Genomic DNA, 24,065 nt, shown 5'->3' on the forward strand with positions numbered 1-24,065 from the left:
TGCCGGGACGCCATGAGGTCGACGTCCGGCATGCCCCAGCGGCAACAGATCTCCTGAAACACGTCCGGGTGAAGGGACCATTCCCCTGCGTCCATGCCCTGGCGACTGAGATAATCTGCTTCCCAGTTTTCCACGCCTGGGATGTGAACTGCAGAGATGGTGGAGGCCGTTGCTTCCACCCACAGCAAATCCGCCGGACTTCCTGGAAGGCTTGCCGACTGCGTGTGCCGCCTTGGTGGTTGATGTATGCCACCGCTGTGGAATTGTCCGACTGAATTCGGATCTGCTTGCCTTCCAGCCACTGCTGGAACGCTTTCAGGGCAAGGTACACTGCCCGTATTTCCAGAACATTGATCTGAAGCGATGACTCTTGCTGGGTCCACGTCCTGTGGTGGAGAAAAACCGCTCCCCACCCTGACAGACTCGCGTCCGTCGTGACCACCTCCCAGGATGGGGGTAGGAAGGATTTCCCCTTCGATAATGAAGTGGGAAGAAGCCACCACCGAAGGGAAGCTTTGGTCGCTTGAGAGAGGGAGACAGTCCTGTCGAGGGACGTCGGCTTCCTGTCCCATTTGCGTAGGATGTCCCATTGAAGAGGACGCAGGTGAAACTGCGCGAAAGGGACTGCCTCCATTGCTGCCACCATCTTCCCCAGGAAGTGCATGAGGCGCCTCAAGGGGTGTGACTGGCCTTGAAGGAGAGATTGTACCCCTTTCTGTAGTGACTGCTGCTTGATCAGCGGAAGCTTCACTATCGCTGAGAGGGTATGAAACTCCATGCCAAGATATGTCAGCGATTGGGCCGGTGTCAGATTTGACTTCGGAAAATTGATGATCCACCCGAAACTCTGGAGAGTCTCCAGGGTAGCTTCGAGGCTGCGTTGGCATGCCTCTTGAGAGGGTGCCTTGATCAGCAGATCGTCCAAGTACGGGATCACCGAGTGACCCTGAGAGTGTAGGACCGCTACTACAGTAGCCATAACCTTGGTAAAAACCCGTGGGGCTGTTGCCAGACCGAATGGCAGTGCCACGAACTGCAGGTGTTCGTTTCCTATGGCGAAGCGTAGGAAGCGCTGGTGCTCCGGAGCAATCGGTACGTGGAGATAAGCATCTTTGATATCGATCGATGCAAGGAAATCTCCTTGGGACATTGAGGCGATGACGGAGCGGAGGGATTCCATCCGGAACCGCCTGGTTTTTACGTGTTTGTTGAGCAGTTTCAGGTCCAGGACAGGACGGAAGGACCCGTCCTTCTTTGGGACCACAAACAAGTTGGAGTAAAAACCGTGGCCCTGTTGCTGAAGAGGAACAGGGATCACCACTCCTTCTGCCTTCAGAGTGCGCAGCGCCTGCAGAAGAGCCTCTGCTCGCTCGGGAGGCGGGGATGACCTGAAGAAACGAGTCGGGGGACGAGAGGTGAACTCTATCTTGTAACCGTGAGACAGAATGTCTCTCACCCAGCGGTCTTTTATTCGTGGCAGCCAGGTGTCGCAAAAGCGGGAGAGCCTGCCACCGACCGAGGATGCGGAATGAGGAGGTCGAAAGTCATGAGGAAGCCGCTTTGTTAGCTGTCCCTCCGGTGGTCTTTTTAGGACGTGACTTAGCCCGCCATGCATCAGAGTTCCTTTGCTCTTTCTGAGGCCTTTTGGACGAGGAGAATTGGGACCTGCCCGCGCCCCAAAAGGACCGAAACCTCGACTGCCCTTTCCTCTGTTGGGGTATGTTCGGTTTGGGCTGGGGTAAGGATGTATCCTTTCCCTTGGATTGTTTGATGATTTCATCCAAACGCTCGCCAAACAATCTGTCGCCAGAAATTGGCAAACTGGTTAAGCGCTTTTTGGAAGCAGAATTTGCCTTCCATTCCCGTAGCCACAAGGCCCTGCGGAGTACCACCGAATTGGCGGCTGCCACCGCCGTACGGCTCGCAGAGTCCAGGACAGCATTAATAGCGTAAGACGCAAATGCCGAGGTCTGAGTGGTAATGGACGCCACTTGTGGCGCGGACGTGCATGTGGCTGCTTCAATTTGCGCTTGACCTGCTGAGATAGCTTGTAGCGCCCATACGGCTGCGAATGCTGGGGCAAAAGAAGCGCCGATCGCTTCATAGATGGATTTCAACCAGAGCTCCATCTGCCTGTCAGTGGCATCCTTGAGCGAGGCCCCATCTTCCACTGCAAGTATGGATCTAGCCGCCAGTCTGGAGATTGGAGGATCCACTTTGGGACACTGAGTCCAACCTTTAACCACGTCAGGTGGAAAGGGATAACGTGTATCCTTAAGGCGCTTAGAAAAACGCTTATCTGGACAAGCATGGTGATTCTGGACTGCCTCTCTGAAATCAGAGTGGTCCAGAAACATACTCGGTGTACGCTTGGGGAACCTGAACCGGAATTTCTCCTGCTGAGAAGCCGACTCCTCTGCTGGAGGGACTGAGGGAGAAATATCCAGCATTTGATTGATGGATGCAATAAGATCGTTCACTATGGCGCCCCCGTCTGGAGTATTAAGATTGAGAGCGCCCTCAGGATCAGAATCCTGATCAGCTACCTCCGCTTCATCAACTCGAGATTCCCCTCGCTGAGACCCTGAACAATATGATGATGTCGAGGGAAAATCTAAGCGAGCTCGCTTAGTCGGTCTGGGGCTGGGGTCTGTGTCAGAACCCTCAGCCTGGGATCTATGAGATACCCCGGGAGGACATTGTTGGTCCAACTGAGGGGGGCCAGGGAACAAAGATTCAACAGAGTCCCTGTGCTGAGATACCGGCCTGTACTGCAAGGCTTCTAGTATCTTAGCCATAGTCTCAGAGAGTTTTGCAAACTCTGTCCCCGTCACCTGGACATTGTCAGCAGGTGTCTCCCCCTGGGCCCCTCTTAGCAGAGGCTCTGGCTGAGTAAGTGTCACAGGGCCCGAGCACTGTATACAATGAGGGTCAGTGGAACCTGCCGGTAGCGGGGTCGTACATGCGGCGCAGGCAGCATAATAAGCCTGTGTTTTGGCACCCCTGCCTTTTGTGGGCGCCATGCTATTATCTTCCCTGAGCAACACAATAGGGTATATAGCCAGAAATCAACTGTGCACCATACAGTGTAAAGTATATACCATAAACATATACAGTATAGTTACACTACTGCACAATGGGGCTAGCACCACAGGTGCTGCTTACCACCCGCTTCAAGCGGTTGTGAGGCCACCCAAGTCCCTGCCTGGGTCTCCCAGACTTTGTCCCCCTCTGCTGCGTCCGAGGAGCTGACAGGAATGCGTCCTGAGGAGAGGAGGGAGCCGTGGGCGTGGCCGAGAAAGAGCGGGAACTGGAGCCGCACTGTGCACAGTGAGAGGGGTGGAGTATGCAAAGCATGCTCCAGCCCTCAGTGCTGCTCGTTCTGTGCAGCTTCCCGCCCTTCCCCTGCCTGTCAGGGCTGAGGGCGGGAGGAAAAGGAAACTAGGCCGCAAAAAGCCGGGGACTCGAGTAATAAGCGCGGCCGCCGTATATGCGCGGCCAGCGCGGAAGTCCCCGGCGCACTACAAGTCCCAGCCGCGCCGCAGTGTTTCCGTGGCAGCGGCGGTCAGCGCGGCAGTCCCTATACATAAAACACACTCAGCAACGCTGAGTGTGTAATGGCACATTTTAACCCGGTCAGCGCCGCGGTCCCCGGTGCACTAGCACACCCAGCAAAGCTGTAGTGTTGCTGTGCGCGGTCCCCACAGGGATACAGAGTACCTCCAAGTAGCAGGGCCATGTCCCTGAACGGTACCCGGCTCCTATCCAGCAGGCTCCACAGGAGTTGTGGATGAAGCACGGCCTCAGTGCCTGGAGACCGATAAGATCCCACTTCACCCAGAGCCCTGAGGGGGATGGGGAAGGAAAAACAGCATGTGGGCTCCAGCCTCCGTACCCGCAATGGATACCTCAACCTTAACAACACCGCCGACAAGAGTGGGGTGAGAAGGGAGCATGCTGGGGGCCCTATATGGGCCCACTTTTCTTCCATCCGACATAGTCAGCAGCTGCTGCTGACCAAATCTGTGGAGCTGTGCGTGCATGTCTGCCTCCTTCGCACAAAGCGAAAAACTGAGGAGCCCGTGGGAGCACGGGGGGTGTATAGGCAGAAGGGGAGGGGCTTTACACTTTTAGTGTAATACTTTGTGCGGCCTCCGGAGGCATAGCCTATACACCCAATGGTCTGGGTCTCCCAATGGAGCGACAAAGAAATAAAAACATTCAAGCAAAGTATTTAAACATCCCAAGTAAACCAGCAAACTCCGTCCTTACCACGAGGAGGCCCAAGGGTCAGCAGAATCACCATGGCGTGGACAACCAGAATATGCATGGTGGCAGTTTCCCCGGAGATCCAACGTAAGAAAACTTGATCCTGCGATTCAGACTGAGCAAAATACAGAAAAGTGGTAGAAATTAGAGCACAATAATGACTGACAGCAATCACAAAGTAAGGGCATACAGTAGCCCATGCCATCCAAACTGCAGGGAGCATCTGTAAGATAACTAGTGATGAGCGGGCACTACCATGCTCGAGTGCTCAGTACTCGTAACTAGTGATGAGCGGGCACTACCATGCTCGAGTGCTCAGTACTCGTAACTAGTGATGAGCGGGCACTACCATGCTCGGGTGCTCAGTACTCGTAACTAGTGATGAGCGGGCACTACCATGCTCGGGTGCTCAGTACTCGTAACTAGTGATGAGCGGGCACTACCATGCTCGGGTGCTCAGTACTCGTAACTAGTGATGAGCGGGCACTACCATGCTCGGGTGCTCAGTACTCGTAACTAGTGATGAGCGGGCACTACCATGCTCAGAGGCTCAGTACTCGTAACTAGTGATGAGTGAGCACTACCATGCTTGGGTGCTCGGTAATGTTAACTAGTGAGGAGCGGGCACTACCATGCTCGGGTGCTCAGTACTCGTAACTAGTGATGAGCGGGCACTACCATGCTCGGGTGCTCTGTACTCGTAACTAGTGATGAGCGGGCACTACCATGCTCGGGTGCTGGGGGCTTGTAACTAGTGATGAGTGGGCACTACCATGCTCGGGTGCTCAGTACTCGTAACTAGTGATTAGCGGGCACTACCATGCTCAGTTACTCAGTACTGGTAACTAGTGATGAGCGGGCACTACCATGCTCAGTTACTCAGTACTCGTAACTAGTGATGAGCGGGCACTACCATGCTCAGTTACTCAGTACTGGTAACTAGTGATGAGCGGGCACTACCATGCTCGGGTGCTGGGGGCTTGTAACTAGTGATGAGTGGGCACTACCATGCTTGGGTGTTGGGGGCTTGTAACTAGTGATGAGCGAGCACTACCATGCTTGGGTGCTCGGTAATGTTAACTAGTGAGGAGCGGGCACTACCATGCTCGGGTGCTCAGTACTCGTAACTAGTGATGAGCGGGCACTATCATGCTCAGGTGCTCAGTACTCGCAACTAGTGATGACCAGGCACTATCATGATCAGTTACTCAGTACTCGTAACTAGTGATGAGCGGGCACTACCATGCTCAGTTACTCAGTACTGGTAACTAGTGATGAGCGGGCACTACCATGCTCGGGTGCTCAGTACTCGTAACTAGCGATGAGCGTGCACTACCATGCTCGGGGGCTCAGTACTCGTCACTAGTGATGAGCGGGCACTACCATGCTCGGGTGCTCAGTACTCGTAACTAGTGATGAGCGAGCACTACCATGCTCAGGTGCTCAGTACTCGTAACTAGTGATGAGCGAGCACTACCATGCTCAGGTGCTCAGTACTAGTAACTAGTGATGAGCGGGCACTACCATGCTCGGGTGCTCAGTACTAGTAACTAGTGATGAGCGGGCACTACCATGCTCAGGTGCTCAGTACTCGTAACTAGTGATGAGTGGGCACTACCATGCTCAGGTGCTCAGTACTAGTAACTAGTGATGAGCGGGCACTACCATGCTCGGGTGCTCAGTACTAGTAACTAGTGATGAGCGGGCACTACCATGCTCGGGTGCTGGGGGCTTGTAACTAGTGATGAGCGAGCACTACCATGCTCAGGTGCTCAGTACTCGTAACTAGTGATGAGCGAGCACTACCATGCTCAGGTGCTCAGTACTAGTAACTAGTGATGAGCGGGCACTACCATGCTCGGGTGCTCAGTACTAGTAACTAGTGATGAGCGGGCACTACCATGCTCAGGTGCTCAGTACTCGTAACTAGTGATGAGTGGGCACTACCATGCTCAGGTGCTCAGTACTAGTAACTAGTGATGAGCGGGCACTACCATGCTCGGGTGCTCAGTACTAGTAACTAGTGATGAGCGGGCACTACCATGCTCGGGTGCTGGGGGCTTGTAACTAGTGATGAGTGAGCACTACCATGCTCGGCTGCTCGGTAATGGTAATTAGTGATGTGCGGGCACTACCATGCTCGGGTGCTCAGTACTCGTAACTAGTGATGAGTGAGCACTACCATGCTCAGGTGCTCAGTACTCGTAACTAGTGATGAGTGGGCACTACCATGCTCAGGTGCTCAGTACTAGTAACTAGTGATGAGCGGGCACTACCATGCTCGGGTGCTCAGTACTAGTAACTAGTGATGAGCGGGCACTACCATGCTCAGGTGCTCAGTACTCGCAACTAGTGATGAGCGGGCACTACCATCCTCGGGTGCTCAGTACTAGTAACTAGTGATGAGCGGGCACTACCATGCTCGGGTGCTCAGTACTAGTAACTAGTGATGAGCGAGCACTACCATGCTCAGGTGCTCAGTACTCGTAACTAGTGATGAGCGAGCACTACCATGCTCGGGTGCTCAGTACTAGTAACTAGTGATGAGCGGGCACTACCATGCTCAGGTGCTCAGTACTGGTAACTAGTGATGAGCGGGGGCACTACCATGCTCGGGTGCTCAGTACTAGTAACTAGTGATGAGCGGGCACTACCATGCTCGGGTGCTGGGGGCTTGTAACTAGTGATGAGTGAGCACTACCATGCTCGGCTGCTCGGTAATGGTAATTAGTGATGTGCGGGCACTACCATGCTCAGATAGTGCTCGCTCATCACTAGTCAGATTATTTTGTGCCATGTTAACTTGGTGCTTTTGCCAACTAATTTAGCGGAAATTTGTTTTGTTTTTTAAGAAAATAACAATAGTGTAATGTAAGCATACACACCCAGCTGTACACCTCATCTCCTTCCTTGTTTTTTCGCATGCGTTTGACATAGCACGAGAAAATGGAGAGAAGGGCAGCAAGAACAGCGTTGGACTCCGGGCAGTAAGACAGTCTGGAGAAAAGGTGGCCCATCATTGTGGAGCGTTCCACCGTCAGCCGAGCCACGTCCTGCAACAACAAAGAAAATACAAACAGGTGATCAGTGAGAATGCTAGGGCAAGGCATTAAAGGGAATCTGTCAGTAGGTTTTTGCTATGTAATCTGAAGACAGCATGCTGTAGGGGATAAGAAGGGAATTTTGTTACTTACCGTAAATTCCTTTTCTTCTAGCTCTTATTGGGAGACCCAGACGATTGGGGTATAGCTACTGCCTCCGGAGGCCACACAAAGCACTACACTAAAAAGTGCAAGGCCCCTCCCCTTCTGGCTATACCCCCCCGTGGTATCACGGGTTCTCCAGTTTTAGTGCCAAAGCAAGAAGGAGGAAAGCCAATAACTGGTTTAAACAAATTAACTCCGAGTAACATCGGAGAACTGAAAAACCGTTCAACATGAACAACATGTGTACCCGCAAACAACAAAAACATCCCGAAGGACAACAGGGCGGGTGCTGGGTCTCCCAATAAGAGCTAGAAGAAAAGGAATTTACGGTAAGTAACAAAATTCCCTTCTTCTTCAGCGCTCTATTGGGAGACCCAGACGATTGGGACGTCCAAAAGCTGTCCCTGGGTGGGTAAAGAAATACCTCATGTTAGGGCTGCAAAACAGCCCTCCCCTACGGGGGTGTCACTGCCGCCTGCAGGACTCTTCTACCTAAGCTGGCATCCGCCGAAGCATAGGTATGCACCTGATAATGCTTGGTGAAAGTGTGCAGACTGGACCAGGTAGCTGCCTGGTACACTTGTTGAGCCGAAGCCTGGTGTCGTAATGCCCAGGACGCACCCACGGCTCTGGTTGAGTGGGCTTTTAGCCCTGAAGGAACCGGAAGCCCCGCAGAACGGTAGGCCTCTAGAATTGGTTCTTTGATCCATCGAGCCAGGGTGGCTTTAGAAGCCTGCAACCCCTTGCGCGGACCAGCGACAAGGACAAAAAGTGCATCGGAACGGCGCATGGGCGCCGTGCGGGAAATGTAGAGTCTGAGTGCTCTCACCAGATCTAACAAACGTAAGTCCTTTTCATACCGGTGAACCGGATGAGGACAAAAGGAAGGCAAGGATATATCCTGATTAAGATGAAATGAGGATACGACCTTAGGGAGAAACTCCGGAATGGGGCGCAGCACTACCTTGTCCTGGTGGAACACCAGGAAGGGAGCCTTGGATGACAGAGCTGCCAGCTCAGACACTCGCCGAAGCGATGTGATCGCAACGAGAAACGCCACCTTCTGTGACAGGCGAAAAAGGAAACTTCCTTCAGAGGCTCGAAAGGCGGCTTCTGGAGAGCAACTAATACCCTGTTGAGATCCCATGGATCTAACGGCCGCTTGTACGGGGGTACGATATGACAGACCCCCTGTAGGAACGTGCGCACCTTAGAAAGACGTGCTAGACGCTTCTGAAAAAACACGGATAGTGCCGAGACTTCCCCCTCAAGGAAGCCGAGCGACAAGCCCTTTTCTAACCCCGATTGCAGGAAGGAAAGAAAAGTAGGCAATGCAAATGGCCAGGGAGACACTCCCTGAGCCGAGCACCAGGTTAAGAAAATCTTCCACGTTCTGTGGTAGATCTTAGCAGAGGTGGACTTCCTAGCCTGTTTCATGGTGGCAACGACCCCTTGGGATAATCCTGAAGACGCTAGGATCCAGGACTCAATGGCCACACAGTCAGGTTCAGGGCCGCAGAATTCCGATGGAAAAACGGCCCTTGGGACAGTAAGTCTGGCCAGCCTGGTAGTGACCACGGTCGGCCGACCGTGAGATGCCACAGATCCGGGTACCACGATCTCCTCGGCCAGTCTGGGGCGACGAGTATGACGCGGCTGCAATCGGATCTGATTTTTTGCGCAGTACTCTGGGCAAGAGTGCCAGAGGTGGAAACACATATGTGAGCCGGAACTGCGACCAATCTTGCACTAAGGCGTCTGCCGCCAGAGCTCTGTGATCGCGCGATCGTGCCATAAATGCCGGGACCTTGTTGTTGTGCCGAGACGCCATTAGGTCGACGTCCGGCACCCCCCAGCGGCGACAGATTTCCTGAAACACGTCCGGGTGAAGGGACCATTCCCCTGCGTCCATACCCTGGCGACTGAGGAAGTCTGCTTCCCAGTTTTCTACGCCCGGGATGTGAACTGCGGATATGGTGGATGCTGTGTCCTCCACCCACATGAGGATTCGCCGGACTTCCTGGAAGGCTTGCCGACTGCGCGTCCCTCCTTGGTGGTTGATGTATGCCACCGCTGTGGAGTTGTCCGACTGGATTCGGATCTGCTCTCTTTCTAGCCACTGCTGGAAAGCTAGTAGGGTAAGATACCCTGCCCCGATTTCCAGAACATTGATCTGAAGGGTGGACTCCTGCTGAGTCCACGTCCCCTGAGCCCTGTGGCGGAGACAAACTGCTCCCCACCCTGACAGACTCGTATCTGTCGTGACCACTGCCCAGGATGGGGGTAGGAAGGATCTTCACTGTGACAATGAGGTGGGAAAAAGCCACCATTGCAGAGAGTCCTTGGCCGTCTGGGAAAGGGAGACTTTCCTGTCCAGGGAGGTTGACTGCCCGTCCCATTGGCGGAGAATGTCCCCTTGCAGTTGGCGCAGATGAAACTGCGCAAAGGGAACTGCCTCCATGGCTGCCACCATCTTCCCTAGGAAGTGCATGAGGCGCCTTAAGGGGTGCGACTGGCCTTGAAGGAGAGACTGCACCTCTGTTTGCAGTGAACGCTGCTTGTTCAGCGGAAGCTTCACTATCGCTGATAGAGTGTGAACTCCATGCCGAGATACGTTAGTGATTGAGTCGGTGACCGATTTGACCTTGCCAAATTGATGATCCACCCGAAAGTCTGGAGAGTCTCCAGCGTAACATTCAGGCTGCGTTGTCATGCCTCGAGGGAGGGTGCTTTGACGAGTAGATCGTCCAAGTAAGGGATCACCGGGTGTCCCTGAGAGTGCAAGACTGCTACCACTGCTGCCATGACCTTGGTGAACACCCGTGGGGCTGTCGCCAGACCGAATGGCAGAGCTACGAACTGAAGATGGTCGTCTCCTATCACAAAACGTAGAAAACGTTGGTGCTCCGTAGCAATTGGCACGTGGAGATAGGCATCTTTGATGTCTGTTGAGGCAAGGAAGTCTCCTCGAGACATTGAGGTAATGACGGATCGGAGGGATTCCATCCGGAACCGCCTGGCGTTCGCATGCTTATTGAGCAGTTTTAGGTCCAGAACAGGACGGAAGGAGCCGTCCTTTTTTGGAGCCACAAAGAGATTGGAGTACAAACCCTCGCCCTCGTTCCTGAGGGGGGACAGGGATCACCACTCCTGCTCTTAGAGCGTCCACCGCCTGCAGCAGGGCATCTGCTCGGTGGGGAGGTGGGGCCGTTCTGAAGAATGGAGTCGGAGGACGAGAACAGAACACTGTCCTGTGCACGTGAGCACAATGTCCGTCACCCACCGGTCTGTGACCTGTGGCAGCTAAATGTCGCCAAAGGCGGGGGAGTCTGCCATCAACCGCGGATGCGGAGAGAGAGAGAGAGCTGAGAGTCATGAGGAGACCGCTTTGGTAGCGGTTCCTCCGGCTGCCTTCCTTGGGCGTGATTGAGCCCGGCCGGAATCTGAGCCCGTCTGAGGTTTTGTAGCCCTTTTGCACGAGGACAATTGGGACCTGCCCGAGCTTGGGAAGGACCGAAACCTCGACTGTACTTTTAGGACAGCATTAATAGGGTAAGTCGCAGTGCAGACATTGCGGAGTTACGGACGCCTCTGCGGTACAGATGTACATGTGCTCAAGGCCAGCTGCGCAAGAACAGCTGAAAAGGTTAGGTTGCCTATACGGCTGTGAATGCCGGAGCAACCGACACGCCGATAGCCTCCTAGACAGATTTCAACCAGAGTCCATCTGTCTGTGAATGGCATCTTTAAGTGAAGCCCCATCTCCAGTGCAACTATGGCTCTAGACGCAAGCCTGGAGATTGGAGAATCCACCTTTGGACCCTGGGTCCAGCGCTTGACCACGTCAGGGGAAAAGGGATAACGTGTATCTTAAAAACGTTTGGAGAAGACGCTTATCTGGTAAGCGTGGTGTTTCTGGACTGCTTCTCTGAAGTCAGCGTGGCCAGAAAAATACTCAATATCCGTTTGAGATACTGAAAAGGGACTTCTCCTGCTGTGAAGCTGACTCCTCCACTGGGGGAGCTGAGGGAGAAAGATCCAACCTTCCATTGATGGACGCTATAGGATCATTCCGTATGGCGTTACCATCCGGTGTATCCGGATTGATAGCGATGTCAGGATCAAAGTCCTGGAGAGCTGCCTTATCATACAGAGAGTCCTCCTGGGACCCCCCCGTTCCAAATGAGGTTGGTCAGGAAGATTGCCCATGGCCTGTCTGGACTGCAAGTCTCTATCTTATGACAATATATCTGTCGAAACTGCAACTCCGTCCCTGTCCTTGGACAGGGATGACAGGTGGTTTCTTTGGCCACGACTAGTAGAGACCCCGGCAGACGAAGCGCTAGAGACCCCGGCAGACGAAGTGCTACAGGGGAGCATGCACACAATGGGACGGTGTCATGAACAGCATCCCATGTAGTAAAAACAGCACTGAAAATCTGTGTTGCTTTTTTGCCGCTGCCGACTATCCATCTAGAAGTATATAGCCAAGATTGGTGACCGTACAGTGCAATGTATAGCATACAAGCATAAAGTACAAATGAACACTGCAGCACAAGCAATACAAGCAGCATAGAAGCCTGTGCCCTGGCACCTCTGCTCTTCTGCTGCTGTAGACTAGTCATCTAGGGGAATATAGCCCAGAAGAGTGACCATACAGTGCAATGTATAGCATACAAGCACAAGTACAAATGCACACTGCAGCCCATGCAATACAAGCAGCATAGAAAAAAAAAACCTGTGCCCCAGCACCCTTGGTTTTCTGCTGCTGTAGTCTAGCCATTCCAGGAGAATATAGCTAAGACTAGCGACTGTACAGTGCAGTGTATAGCATACAAGCATAAACACAAATGAACACTTCAGTACGTGCAATACAAGCAGCCTAGAAAGCCTGTGCCTTAGCACACCTGCTTTCCTGCTGCTGATGTGTCGCTCTCCAAGCGGGCATATAGCGACCTATGCAGTTAAAATACACATGTACACACTGCAGTATATATTGGGGTCAGCACTATGTGTGCCGCTTACCGCCCGCCTATAAGCGGGTGTATGGTCGCCACCGTCCTGCCTGGTTGCCGAAAGTCCGAGCTCGGACTGCAGTAATGGCTGCCGGCGTCTTCCCCAGCTCGTGTGAGGAGGGGCGGGCCGTGGGCGTGCCCCAAGTCAGAGCGGGAATCCGGCGTCCGACAGTGTGCAGTGAGAGGGCTGGAGCATGTAAATAAGGCTCCAGCCCTCGGCGCTGCTGATTGCTCAGCGTCTGTCCCCTTCCCTGAGTGACAGGGAGGGGGCGGGAACGAAGCGGCACTAGGCCGCAGAAGCCGGGGACTGGATTTATAAGCGCCGCCGCCGTAAAAGCGCGGTCGGCGCCCAGTCCCCGGCGAACTACAAGTCCCAGCCGCGCCGCCGCTCCCGGAGCGTCCGGCGCGGTAGTTCCCAATACACAAAGTCACTCAGCAAAGCTGCAGTGACTGTAACCCTTTACTGTCCCCGGCGCACTAGCACACCCAGCAAGTCTGGAGTGTGCTGTGCCTGTGTGTACGGGGACACAGAGTACCTGTAATGGTGCAGGGCCATGTCCCTGAACGGTACTCCAGCTCCGTATCCAGCAGGTTCAAATGGGTCTGTGGATGGAGCCCGGCGTCAGAGCTTTGAGGCCGGCAGGATCCCACTTCCTCAGAGCCCCCCAGGGGGATGTGGAAGGAAAGCAGCATGTGGGCTCCAGCCTCCGTACCAGCAATAGGTACCTCAACCTTACAACACCATCAACGGGTGAGAAGGGAGCATGCTGGGGGCCCTATATGGGCCCTCTTTTCTTCCATCCGAAATAGTCAGCAGCTACTGCTGACTAAAATCTGTGGAGCTATGCATGGATGTCTGACCTCCTTCGCACAAAGCTTGAAAACTGGAGAACCCGTGATACCACGGGGGGGTATAGCCAGAAGGGGAGGGGCCTTGCACTTTTTAGTGTAGTGCTTTGTGTGGCCTCCGGAGGCAGTAGCTATACCCCAATCGTCTGGGTCTCCCAATAGAGCGCTGAAGAAAACACAGATGTGTCTCTTAAAGGGAACTTGTCAGGTGCCCAGTAGACTCAGAGCCACGAGCAGTTCTGGTTGCATATCTAGAGCCTCCCCCAGCCCCAGCCTATAGTAGCATACATAAACGAAGCTTTAGAAAAAGTATTTGTAAAGATCCTTTATCATATGCTAATGAGTGCAGGGACTAGTCCCAAGGGCGTTAGTTCCAAGGCTAATCGGCCCACTTAGCATGTTATCCCGTCGGTATGGGCATGCTAACATGCTTTATATCATCATCATGCCAGCATGATACAAAGCCGCGTGGATTTGTACCCGTCAGCTTTCAGCTTCTTTGATGCCGGGTGTATGAGTCCCAGCTTCAAAGACGATCACTGCCCACGATCGGAAGTCGCCCGCACTACCGGACATATCATATTCATATGATGCCCGTGTAGCATTGATGTAATTGCCCTGCTAGGACCTTCTTACTATTGAGAGGGTGCAGATTGGAGAATGAATTGTTCCTCACCAGCGCTAGCTCATTATGTTGTCCTTGATCTTCAATTGGTGCATGCTGGGAAAGGTAGACGAGATAGGCACTTATGGTTCTTAAGTCCGTCTCCATATGAATAGCCTGAAAAGAAGAAAATTAGTGGCACCGAACACCAGTAATGGCAGCAACATTAACACATTATCACACACCTGACCATCACAGCCCGAGTACAGACTATGATGTATGGACCGGCCAAGAGTCTCCTGACCCAAACTCAGACTCATATGGATATGGGTTTGGATCCGGAGACCCACAACGAATCCGTACAATTAAAGTCCATAAATCGCTGTCTATACTCAGCCCGTGAATGTCACACGTGTGATGTTCGGCCAAAGGTTGAGTCCCTTTCTTATACCCTGAACACACGTCGTTACCTGTTGTAATGCCACGGCTGTGGTTCCCTTAACACTGTCAAATAGTGGGAGACTGGGCAAATCTCTCAGCAGCCACTGATATCCAGGGATCATCTCAGGGTCAGAAGAATCCTCATCCATTGCCTGATCCTTCTCCTCTCCGTCCTGCAGACCCCGAGACGTTAGCACCATGGAGAGACCCTGGGAAAAATAGCAAAAACCCATCACAATCCAGGCAGCTCTATACATGTAATCTATATATATAATTGCCTTATTCTGTCTGTCTGTCTGTCTGTCTTGCTCCACAATGACGTCATTACAGTGACAACAGTCTCCACACCGCGGGCGCGCTGAAGAGCCTGCGACCAACGGCTCAGCTAACTGAACAGCCCGAACTACGGGCCGCCAGGACGACGCCTGACACTTTTCCCCGCACCCACACAGAGCCCCGACTCCCCGGTGAGTGCTGCACCCCCGGGGAGCCCACACCGGCAACCCAGCCGACACATACCCACCACTCGCCTCCGCCCCCGCACACATTACCCCACTTGGCTCCACCCCCCACCCCTCGCACTCCGCATGTATACACTGAACACACATACACGAATAGTCACCTGTCCCCAGCCATGCAGTCCCCAGCACTGACGTCCTCAGCGCCATGGCCCTGCTCGGCTCCACCCCCTCCCGCACTCCGCCCCCAGCACACATTACCCCACTCGGCTCCACCCCCCGCGCCCTCCACATGTATACACTGAACACACAGACACACACACACACACAGACACCAGCCATTACATTATTATTCAATCTACTAACCTACATACACATTCTAGACTACCCGATACGTTAGAATCGGGCAACTAATATTGGCTTACCTTCATAGCCAGGACTCGAGAGGAGACCTGAGGGGAGCTGAGACGTCGCAGGAAATAATCCAGCACCTCGCACGTGGTTTGCTCGTCGGCTTTCGGTCCGAGAAGCAAATCCTGGAGACGGCTGAGAAGCTGCCGCTGTTTCTGCTGTCTCTGAAAAGTGAACAGATTTACACCAAATGTCAGGGCAAACCTCAGAATTGTCTGGGACACTTCTATTTCACATTCTAAGTTATGAGCATTCACCTTTGCATTCTTGTTTATTTCTTGGAGAATACAAGTATTTACTAAAATACAAGAGAAGAGCGAACCGATCCCTTACAAGGGGAGCAGAAATATTAACATGTTTTAAAGATGGTTCGTCCAGGCTTCCGACAGCATTACATATAGTACAAGTATTTGCTAGTATTTTGTGCAGGCACACAGGAGAGATGTGGAGCTCCTAGGTGTGATGCGGCGTCTGCCCACTAGATGTCACCAGTATCTAGACAGGGAGGTAGCAGAATGGTCGCACATGCCGAGAGTCAGAGCCGGGAGGTCACGTCAGTGCAAAAAAGGAAGAGGAGCCGAAGTCCCATGGAAGCCAAAGGTCGGTAGCAGAGAGGTAATGTCAGGTACAGAATGGGAGCAGAGCAGTAGTCCGAGAGCAAGCCAGGGTCAGAAGACGAAGGGGAACGTCAGTCCAAAAAGGAGGGAAGCGGGACTGAGGGAACAAGACAAGCGGAGGGTCAGGAAGTCAGGGAGCACAGACAAGATGGACGGAGCGGAGGACAGGGAAGAGGAGTCGGGGTAGCGGGACAAGGATCAGAACAAACTCACAAGAACCAGAAGCGCACACTGCTGAGCAGGAACTATCACTGGCAAAGTTCTGGTGAAAACAACCTAAAGATAATACAAGGCAACTACCGGAATGAGGCACCAAACAAGCCCCGTCCACCGGCAAGGACCCGAGGAATAAAAACAACCGAGCAATAGACAAATTCCCATGGCTCTGCAAGGAACAGAGCCAAAAAGTGAACCGTGACACTATACATGAAAAACAGCACAAGAACCAATTTAATTAGGAGTCACCATCCCACCATTAGTACAGATTCACATTAAAAGGGTTAAAACAAGCTATCACTTACCGTATTTTTCGTTTTAATAAGAGGCGCTGGATTATAAAATGCACCCCAAATTTGAAGGAGGAAAAATAGGAAAAAATCCATCTTATAATACTAGTGTGGCTTAATTAGCTTACCAGGGGGGAGCAGCTGTGGTAGAGAAGCTCAGGAAGGTCTCAGGACGCAGGGTCAGCAATGCTGCGGACTCAAAGGAGAGGGTGGCATGGCTCAGGAGGGTCAGTGTAAGGAGGATCGGCCACACTGTGGGCTCATGGAGTGTCGTGGCAGCAGGTGCCATTGAATCGCCCCCGGTTGACGCGATGGACTTCAAGAAAATGGCCGCAGAGGGGCGTGTGCGCAGATTGGCCTCAGAGGCCATTTTCTTGAAGTCCATCTCGTCAAGTTTTGGCAATTCAAAGCAGCCTGCAGGCAGATCAACGGCACCCGCCGCGACACCACCCTAGTCCGCAGTATCACCGACCCTCCTGACTTGCTCCAGTGCAGCGACACCCCCCTCCTCTGAGCCCTCGGTATCACCGACCCTGCGCCACCACTGCAGACCTGGTAAGCCATATCCGGATTATAAGACGCACCCCCATTTTTAGGGGGAATAAAGTGTGTTTTATAATCCAGAAAATACGTTATCCTGTGGGCAGGTGAGAATTTGTTATACAGTGGGGGTCCGTATACTGGGACCTGCATAGATCTGCAAAAGGGGGCAATTTTATCCCTTCCTTACATGTTCGACCGTCGCTCCATTCACTCAGTTATTTCTGGCAGCCCCTAGAAAATGCATTGACATCCAACCTGCTGCTCCAATGCAAAGAGGATAAAAGTTCCTAGTGTTGCGAGGTTCAAGTGGACAACCCCTTTAGGCACCAAATGCCTAAAGTCACCATACTGAAAAGAGGTTACAGACGTCATCCTTTTTTTTTTAAACTCGTTTTATTGAAGGTTAAGTAAATCATTACATTGAAGGATAAATCAGCAATTTGAACAGTAAAAATACATGTAAAATGGTTAATAATCAGAGTAATAAAGCAACAACAATCAAGTCAACGTCTATTACTTTCAGCATGGCCTTAGTACAGTAAACATTTCAAAGGTGTCAGCTCAGGAGTCATATCCGTCCTGGGGCAAAAAGCCCATGTTAACAAGGAATGTGCAACCCAGGTTTCAGGAACCTCGTCATATCCCTGATACAGTATTTCATGGATCACATGTTTCTCCTTTCCCCTCACTGGAGCATTATTGATTATTACTGCTATAATACCGACTGTAGGTTATCAGTCAGGGAACCGGGTGATCCTCCGGTCAAGGGCGATCCCAACCATCTACCCCATATTTTGTCGAATTTATGTAAAGAACCTCCCGTCTTATAAACAAATTGTTCTGACGGAATTATAGCATTTACCAATGCAATCCAAGAGGCTCTAGTTGGGGGATGAGTGCTCATCCAATTTAGTATAATGCCCTTCCGAGCCAAAAACAGGACCTTTTTTATTAATAGATTTTCATCTTGGGACCAGGAGTGTACATCTACCACCCCAAATAGACACAGGATTGGGCACATAGCAACCACTTTTTGAAGTATGGTGAAAAGAGTCGTTACAACCTCACTCCAATAGGAGAGAATGACCCGGCAATCCCATATCATGTGCCAGAAATCAGCACCGTCTCTCCCGCATCTCGGACAACCCACCCCCACCAAATTATTCGCCTTTTTCATCTTGTTAAGTCTCTGGGGAGTGATATAACTCTGGTGAATAATATATAACTGAATCAGTCTGTTATTAATTGCGGGAGAAACCAACGTGTGGGATTCGACAATGTCGTCCCACACTACATCATCAATTTCAGAGATCCTGGCACTCCACCTCTCCCGGACAGAAAGAGGACTGTTCATGGCTTTGGCCCGAATAAGTGAGGAGTATAGTTTGGAAATAAGACCGCCAGGGCCCTGCGATCTGATAATTCCAATGACTGGAAAGGAAGAGAATCTAACCCCACGACCAGAGAACTGAGCCCGAAAGGCGTGCCTGATCTGGAGATACTGAAACCCATGAGATTCCGGCAGATCGAATTCCGTACGCAGTTGTGCAAAGGGGCGGAGTTCACCATCCCGGACCAGTGATCCCAGGGAGACTATTCCGCGATTCCTCCATTCACCAAACCCCGGCAACCCACAAAAGTGTGGAAGGTCCAGGTTATCCCATAAGGGGGTCTCAGTTGGTATATCATGAAATCCGAATATGGCTTTAGCCTCTTTCCAGATCCTGGCCCCTAGTTTGTGAATCGGGAGGACACGACCCTCAGGGGCCCTCTTGTGATCTGTCAATAGTGGCCATAGGAGAGCCACACCTGTGAACTCTGCCAAGAGTCCCTCCGGAGAACCCCTTACCCCAGGAAGTGTCCATTGACCCAGATATTTCAATTGTCCGGCCAGGTAGTATATATAAAGATCAGGAAGGGCCATACCCCCCATGTCCTTGGGTCTCTGTAATTTGGCCAACTGGACCCTTGATCTGGATGTGCCCCAGACAAAGGTGATCATTAAGGATTCCAGGGACCGAAAGAAATAGCGGGGAATCTGTACAAATACATGCTGGGTAATATAAAGACACTTTGGTTGCACTATCATTTTAAAGAGGTTAATCCTTCCCGCCACTGAGCGCGGGAGTTGGCTCCATCTATTAAATTTCTCCCCGAGGTGTGATAACGGGGGCAATATTTCTTGCTATCATCTCCGAAGGGCTTCCCGCCAGTATAATCCCAAGGTATTTAAAATGATCCACCACTGGAACCCTACATATGCGGGTGTTCGCCATTTCCTCTCTGTCCCGAGACAGAAAGAGGAGGTACGACTTTGACCAGTTTATTGACAGACCCGAGAACTCACCGAATCGGTCAATTAGTTCCACGGCTCTAGGAATGGAGGAATCCGGATCAGATGCAAATAATAGCAAGTCGTCTGCATACAGAGACAAGCGTTCATCTCCCTTACGGTGTCTCACTCCCTGGTAAATTGGGTCCGCCCGAATGCGCACCGCCAACGGTTCCATGGCAAGGGCGAACAGGAGAGGGGATAGGGGACATCCCTGTCTGGTTCCCCTCCCCAAAGGGAAAGTTTCCGCCACCCCGCCACCCACCTGAATGTTAGCAGATGGAGCTTTATATATAATCTCAATCCATCTAATGAATTCGTTGCCGAAACCAAATGCCCGCAGTACCTCCAGCAGGTATGGCCATTCTATGGAGTTAAAGGCCTTGGCCGCATCCAGGGAGACCAGAGTCCAATCCTCCTCTAACTTGGTGCCCATCTGTAAGACCACCTGCGCCCTCCTCAGGTTATCCGAGGTACTCCTACCCAGAATGAATCCAGACTGATCCTCATGTATTATGGAGGAGATCACTTTGTTGAGTCTAGTTGCTAGTATTTTAGTAAGAATTTTATAATCAGAGTTCAACACAGAGATCGGTCTGTACGAGCCACAATCCAATGGGTCCTTATCTGGTTTCAATAGTAGAACGATGGTTGCCTCATAGAAAGAGTCAGGCAACCGTCCCCTGCGGAACAAAGCCTCAACCGTCTCCAGGAGGGCTGGAGCCAGCTCCCCCTGATATTTGTCAAATATTTCAATCGGGAGTCCGTCTGGCCCAGACGCCCTACCCTATTGAGGGCTCCCATCGCCTCCACCATCTCCTCCATACTAATGGGCTCATCCAAGGCCGATCTCTGGGCCGAAGTCAATCTGGGAAACTCCAGATCTCGTAAGTAATCAGCAATCTCCTCCCTTGACACGGTCAGCCTGGATTCATATAGGTTCCTATAGAAGTCCAAAAACACCTCCAGAATACCATTGACGGAAGTGACCGATTCACCGCTAGGGTCTCTAATCTTAAGGACCGCAGGTGAGCTATTGGATTGGTGCACCAAGAACGCTAGTAAACTACTAGATTGGTTCCCTTGCTCAAAATATCTCTGGTTCGTGAAGAAGACATGTCTCTTAGGGTATGTGCGCACGTTGCTTTTTACCTGCTTTTTACCTGCTTTTTTGCTGCTTTTTCTTCTGCGCTGTTTAATGCCAAAATGGATGTGTTCTTCTATTCAAGCAAAGTCTATGGGAATTTGGGTTTCTTGTTCACACTATGTTGTTCAAAATGCTGCCTTTTTGTGGCAGAACTTTGGTCAAAAACTCAGCTTTTCAAAGAAGCAACATGTCAATTGTTTTTGCCATTTGGGTTTTGCACTGCAAAGCTGAGTTTTTGACCAAAGTTCTGCCACAAAAAGGTAGCATTTTGAACAACATAGTGTGAACAAGAAACCCAAATTCCCATAGACTTTGCTTGAATAGAAGAACACATCCATTTTGGCATTAAACAGCGCAGAAGAAAAAGCAGCAAAAAAGCAGGTAAAAAGCAGGTAAAAAGCAACGTGCGCACATACCCTCAGCCTTATCTTGCAAGTACAAAAGATATTTCCTCCCAGCCTGTAGCCATTGAGATCTGTTTTCCTCAGAAGGGTCCGAGGTGAATTTATGTTCGAGCACTCTATTTTGGGTGGCCAGTTCCTCCTCCTCTCTGGCCGCCTGTTTCTTGAGATAGGAGATAGAGGAGTGACAGCATCCCCTCAAATACGCCATAAGCGCGTCACAATATCCCGAGTGATTCTCTTCCATGGAGTTCGTCTCAGTATATGCCCTAAGCTGATCAGGAATCCTATCATTGGTTCCAGAGAGTGAAAGCCACCAAGGGTTAATCTTCCGTGACACTTTACGAGATTTACATCCTTCCCATTTAATGCCTACAAATACCGGGGAGTGATCTGATACTGATCTGGGCAGGTGACATACCGATTGTATATGGGCACAGACTCTTTCGTTTCCACAGATGTAATCAATTCGAGATAAAGAGTTTTTCCCGGGAGTATAACATGTATATTCTCTCAGTACTGGGTTAAAAAACCGCCACATGTCGCACCATCCCACCTCCTGTAGGAATGCACTCAGTCTAGTTTGTATCGTGGGGGAGATCGGGACCTGTCGGGTGCTGAATCTATCCAGTCCTGTGTTACTAATGAAATTGAAGTTCCCCATGCAGAGCACCAAGGCTTGTGGGAATTGTGAGGCAAACTTAGCCGCCTCATACAGAATCGAGATTCCCATCGCAGGGGGGATGTATATGGCTAGGATCACTATCATTACCCCATCGATATGAGCCTGGATAAACACATACCTCCCATCATTATCCTTTATAATCTTACCTGGGTCCCACCGCAGTATTTTGTGGATTAGTACCGATACTCCCCTAGAATATGAGGAATGAACAGAGTGAGCTGCCCATTGAACCCAAGGCTTCTGAAGCACTCTAGTGGTCTCCAACAATAAATGGGTCTCTTGTAAACATACAATCTGAGCTTTGGATCTTTTGATATGTGCGAATACTGCCGCCCTTTTCCTGGAGGTGCCCAGTCCCCGAACATTCCATGTCATCAAGCTTAAAGCCATTGAAATATATCTCTTACTGAATTAATAGGGAAATGTCAAAAACTTAACCTACAGTAGAACTTGGGTAAACGTACCCTTAAATACAAACTATCGGTTGCGCTCACACAGCCGACAGGAACTGGTCCAGTAGTGCGACCAGGAGAGATTTTCCCTAGCAACGACTAGGGTGAACCAACGTGGCTAGATGGTGTACTTGGTACGGGGGTGTCCTCAAACAAGGACTTAAGCTTCTCCTGCAGTCCAATAAATTGAATTACCCTGCAACATAGCCTTTAATCATGCATAAATAAAAGGACCAAGAATAGATGGGTATAGAAATAAGGGAGAGGAAAAAAAAAAAAAAAAGGGGGGGGGGAGAAAGAGAAATGTGAAAAAGAAAGAGGGCAAGGGAAGGAGAGAAAGAGAGGAGAAAATGAGATAAGAGAGAGGAAGAAAAAGGGTGAGGGAGGGAGAATATAGAGTGAGGAGGAAAAGAGGTAGCAGCGGAGGGCAAAAATGGGAGGAAACGGGGGGGGGGGGAGAGAAGAAGGGTGAAGGGGGAGCTAGAGATAGGAGCAAGGGGGAGACTTAGAGTAGAAGGGGAGTAAGAGAACAAGGGGGGGGTAGGGGGGTGGGATGAGGGGGGATGAGGAATTAAGCAAAAAAGGGTGGGGGGAAGGAAGAAATGGAAGTGTGGAGGAAATGAGAGGAGAATTTGCAGGTAACCTTAGGTTATAAGATATTATGATACATGGTAACCTTAGAAGCTTAATACAGCTCTAAAACCAAAATTCAGCATTATGAACTTAAGTGCGTTGCCAAATGTTGCGAACCCAAAGTAAAGTCCCATGTTAGATCAAAAGATACAGGATGACACGAGTTCGCTTGAAAGTGTTCTTGGTGCCGCAACAGCGGTCTGGCCCAAGTCCCGCCTGGTGTCACCTCGGTCCAGTCCCACCAGCGACGCACCTGCGACCGAGTGATCTGGAGCTCAAACTGGACTTAGCAATAATCGCAGTGAACGCAGGCCACGTCACATCCAAAGACGCGACCTCCAGCTACCCAGACCCGAGGGGGGCCGACCTGGAAACCGGCTCAATGGAAGGCCAATAATAATCGCACCCAGTAGCTCACAAGCTTCCGGAGGGCCACAAGCGCACCAGCGCATCCTGATAAGTTCATCAGCTTCTCAGCGAACTGGAACCAGGAGATCAGGGCGCGGACGCAACGGCGATCCCGAGCCCCGCTCCACTCACATGACAGAAGAGGTGAAGAAAACAAAAATATTTCGCGCCTTCAGTAACTAGGGACGCCGAATACCTGCATAGGATGATCGTAAAGCGATCGCAACAGCGATTTCAGACACGACGTCCCAGGAATTAGAATCGCATTACCGACCTCACGCCGGAGAAGAAGAGAAGGGAATTTTGTTTACTTACCGTAAATTCCTTTTCTTCTAGCTCCAATTGGGAGACCCAGACAATTGGGTGTATAGCTACTGCCTCCGGAGGCCGCACATAGTACTACACTTAAAAGTGTAAGGCCCCTCCCCTTCTGGCTATACACCCCCCCGTGGGAGCACGGGTCCTTCAGTTTTAGTGCAAAAGCAAGAAGGAGGAAAGCCAATAACTGTTTCAAAAACAAATTCAATCCGATAAACAATATCGGAGAACGTAAGTTATTAACATGAACAACATGTGCACCCGAAAAACAAATACCCTCAGAAAAACAGGGCGGGTGCTGGGTCTCCCAATTGGAGCTAGAAGAAAAGGAATTTACGGTAAGTAAACAAAATTCCCTTCTTCTTTTTCGCTCCTAATTGGGAGACCCAGACAATTGGGACGTCCAAAAGCAGTCCCTGGGTGGGTAAAATAATACCTCGCGATCGGGCTGTCAGGCAGCCCTTCCTTACAGGTGGGCCACCGCCGCCTGCAGGACTTGTCTACCTAGGCTGGCATCCGCCGAAGCGTAGGTATGCACCTGATAATGCTTGGTGAAAGTGTGCAGACTCGACCAGGTAGCCGCCTGGCACACCTGCTGAGCCGTAGCCTGATGCCGTAATGCCCAGGACGCACCCACGGCTCTGGTAGAATGGGCCTTCAGTCCAGAAGGAGTCGGAAGCCCAGCAGAACGGTAGGCGTGAAGAATTGGTTCCTTGATCCACCGCGCAAGGGTGGATTTGGAAGCTTGCGACCCTTTATGCTGACCAGCG

The 24,065-nt window shown here is 51.4% G+C and overlaps 1 protein-coding gene across 1 annotated transcript in view; it reads right to left on the reverse strand.

Annotated features, from left to right (window-relative positions):
• Positions 1-24,065, reverse strand: part of INTS1 (integrator complex subunit 1) — a 293,595-nt gene that overhangs the window by 130,253 nt on the left and 139,277 nt on the right. The window contains exons 20-24 of the mRNA XM_075319760.1: positions 15,268-15,417; positions 14,414-14,593; positions 14,016-14,120; positions 7,155-7,322; positions 4,273-4,384 (exon numbers count right to left, since the gene is read on the reverse strand). Of these exons, the coding sequence (XP_075175875.1) occupies positions 4,273-4,384; positions 7,155-7,322; positions 14,016-14,120; positions 14,414-14,593; positions 15,268-15,417 (715 nt within the window). The remainder of the gene's footprint in view (positions 1-4,272; positions 4,385-7,154; positions 7,323-14,015; positions 14,121-14,413; positions 14,594-15,267; positions 15,418-24,065) is intronic.

Source organism: Anomaloglossus baeobatrachus, chromosome 7, assembly GCF_048569485.1.
Source record: "Anomaloglossus baeobatrachus isolate aAnoBae1 chromosome 7, aAnoBae1.hap1, whole genome shotgun sequence".
NCBI lineage: Eukaryota > Metazoa > Chordata > Amphibia > Anura > Aromobatidae > Anomaloglossus > Anomaloglossus baeobatrachus.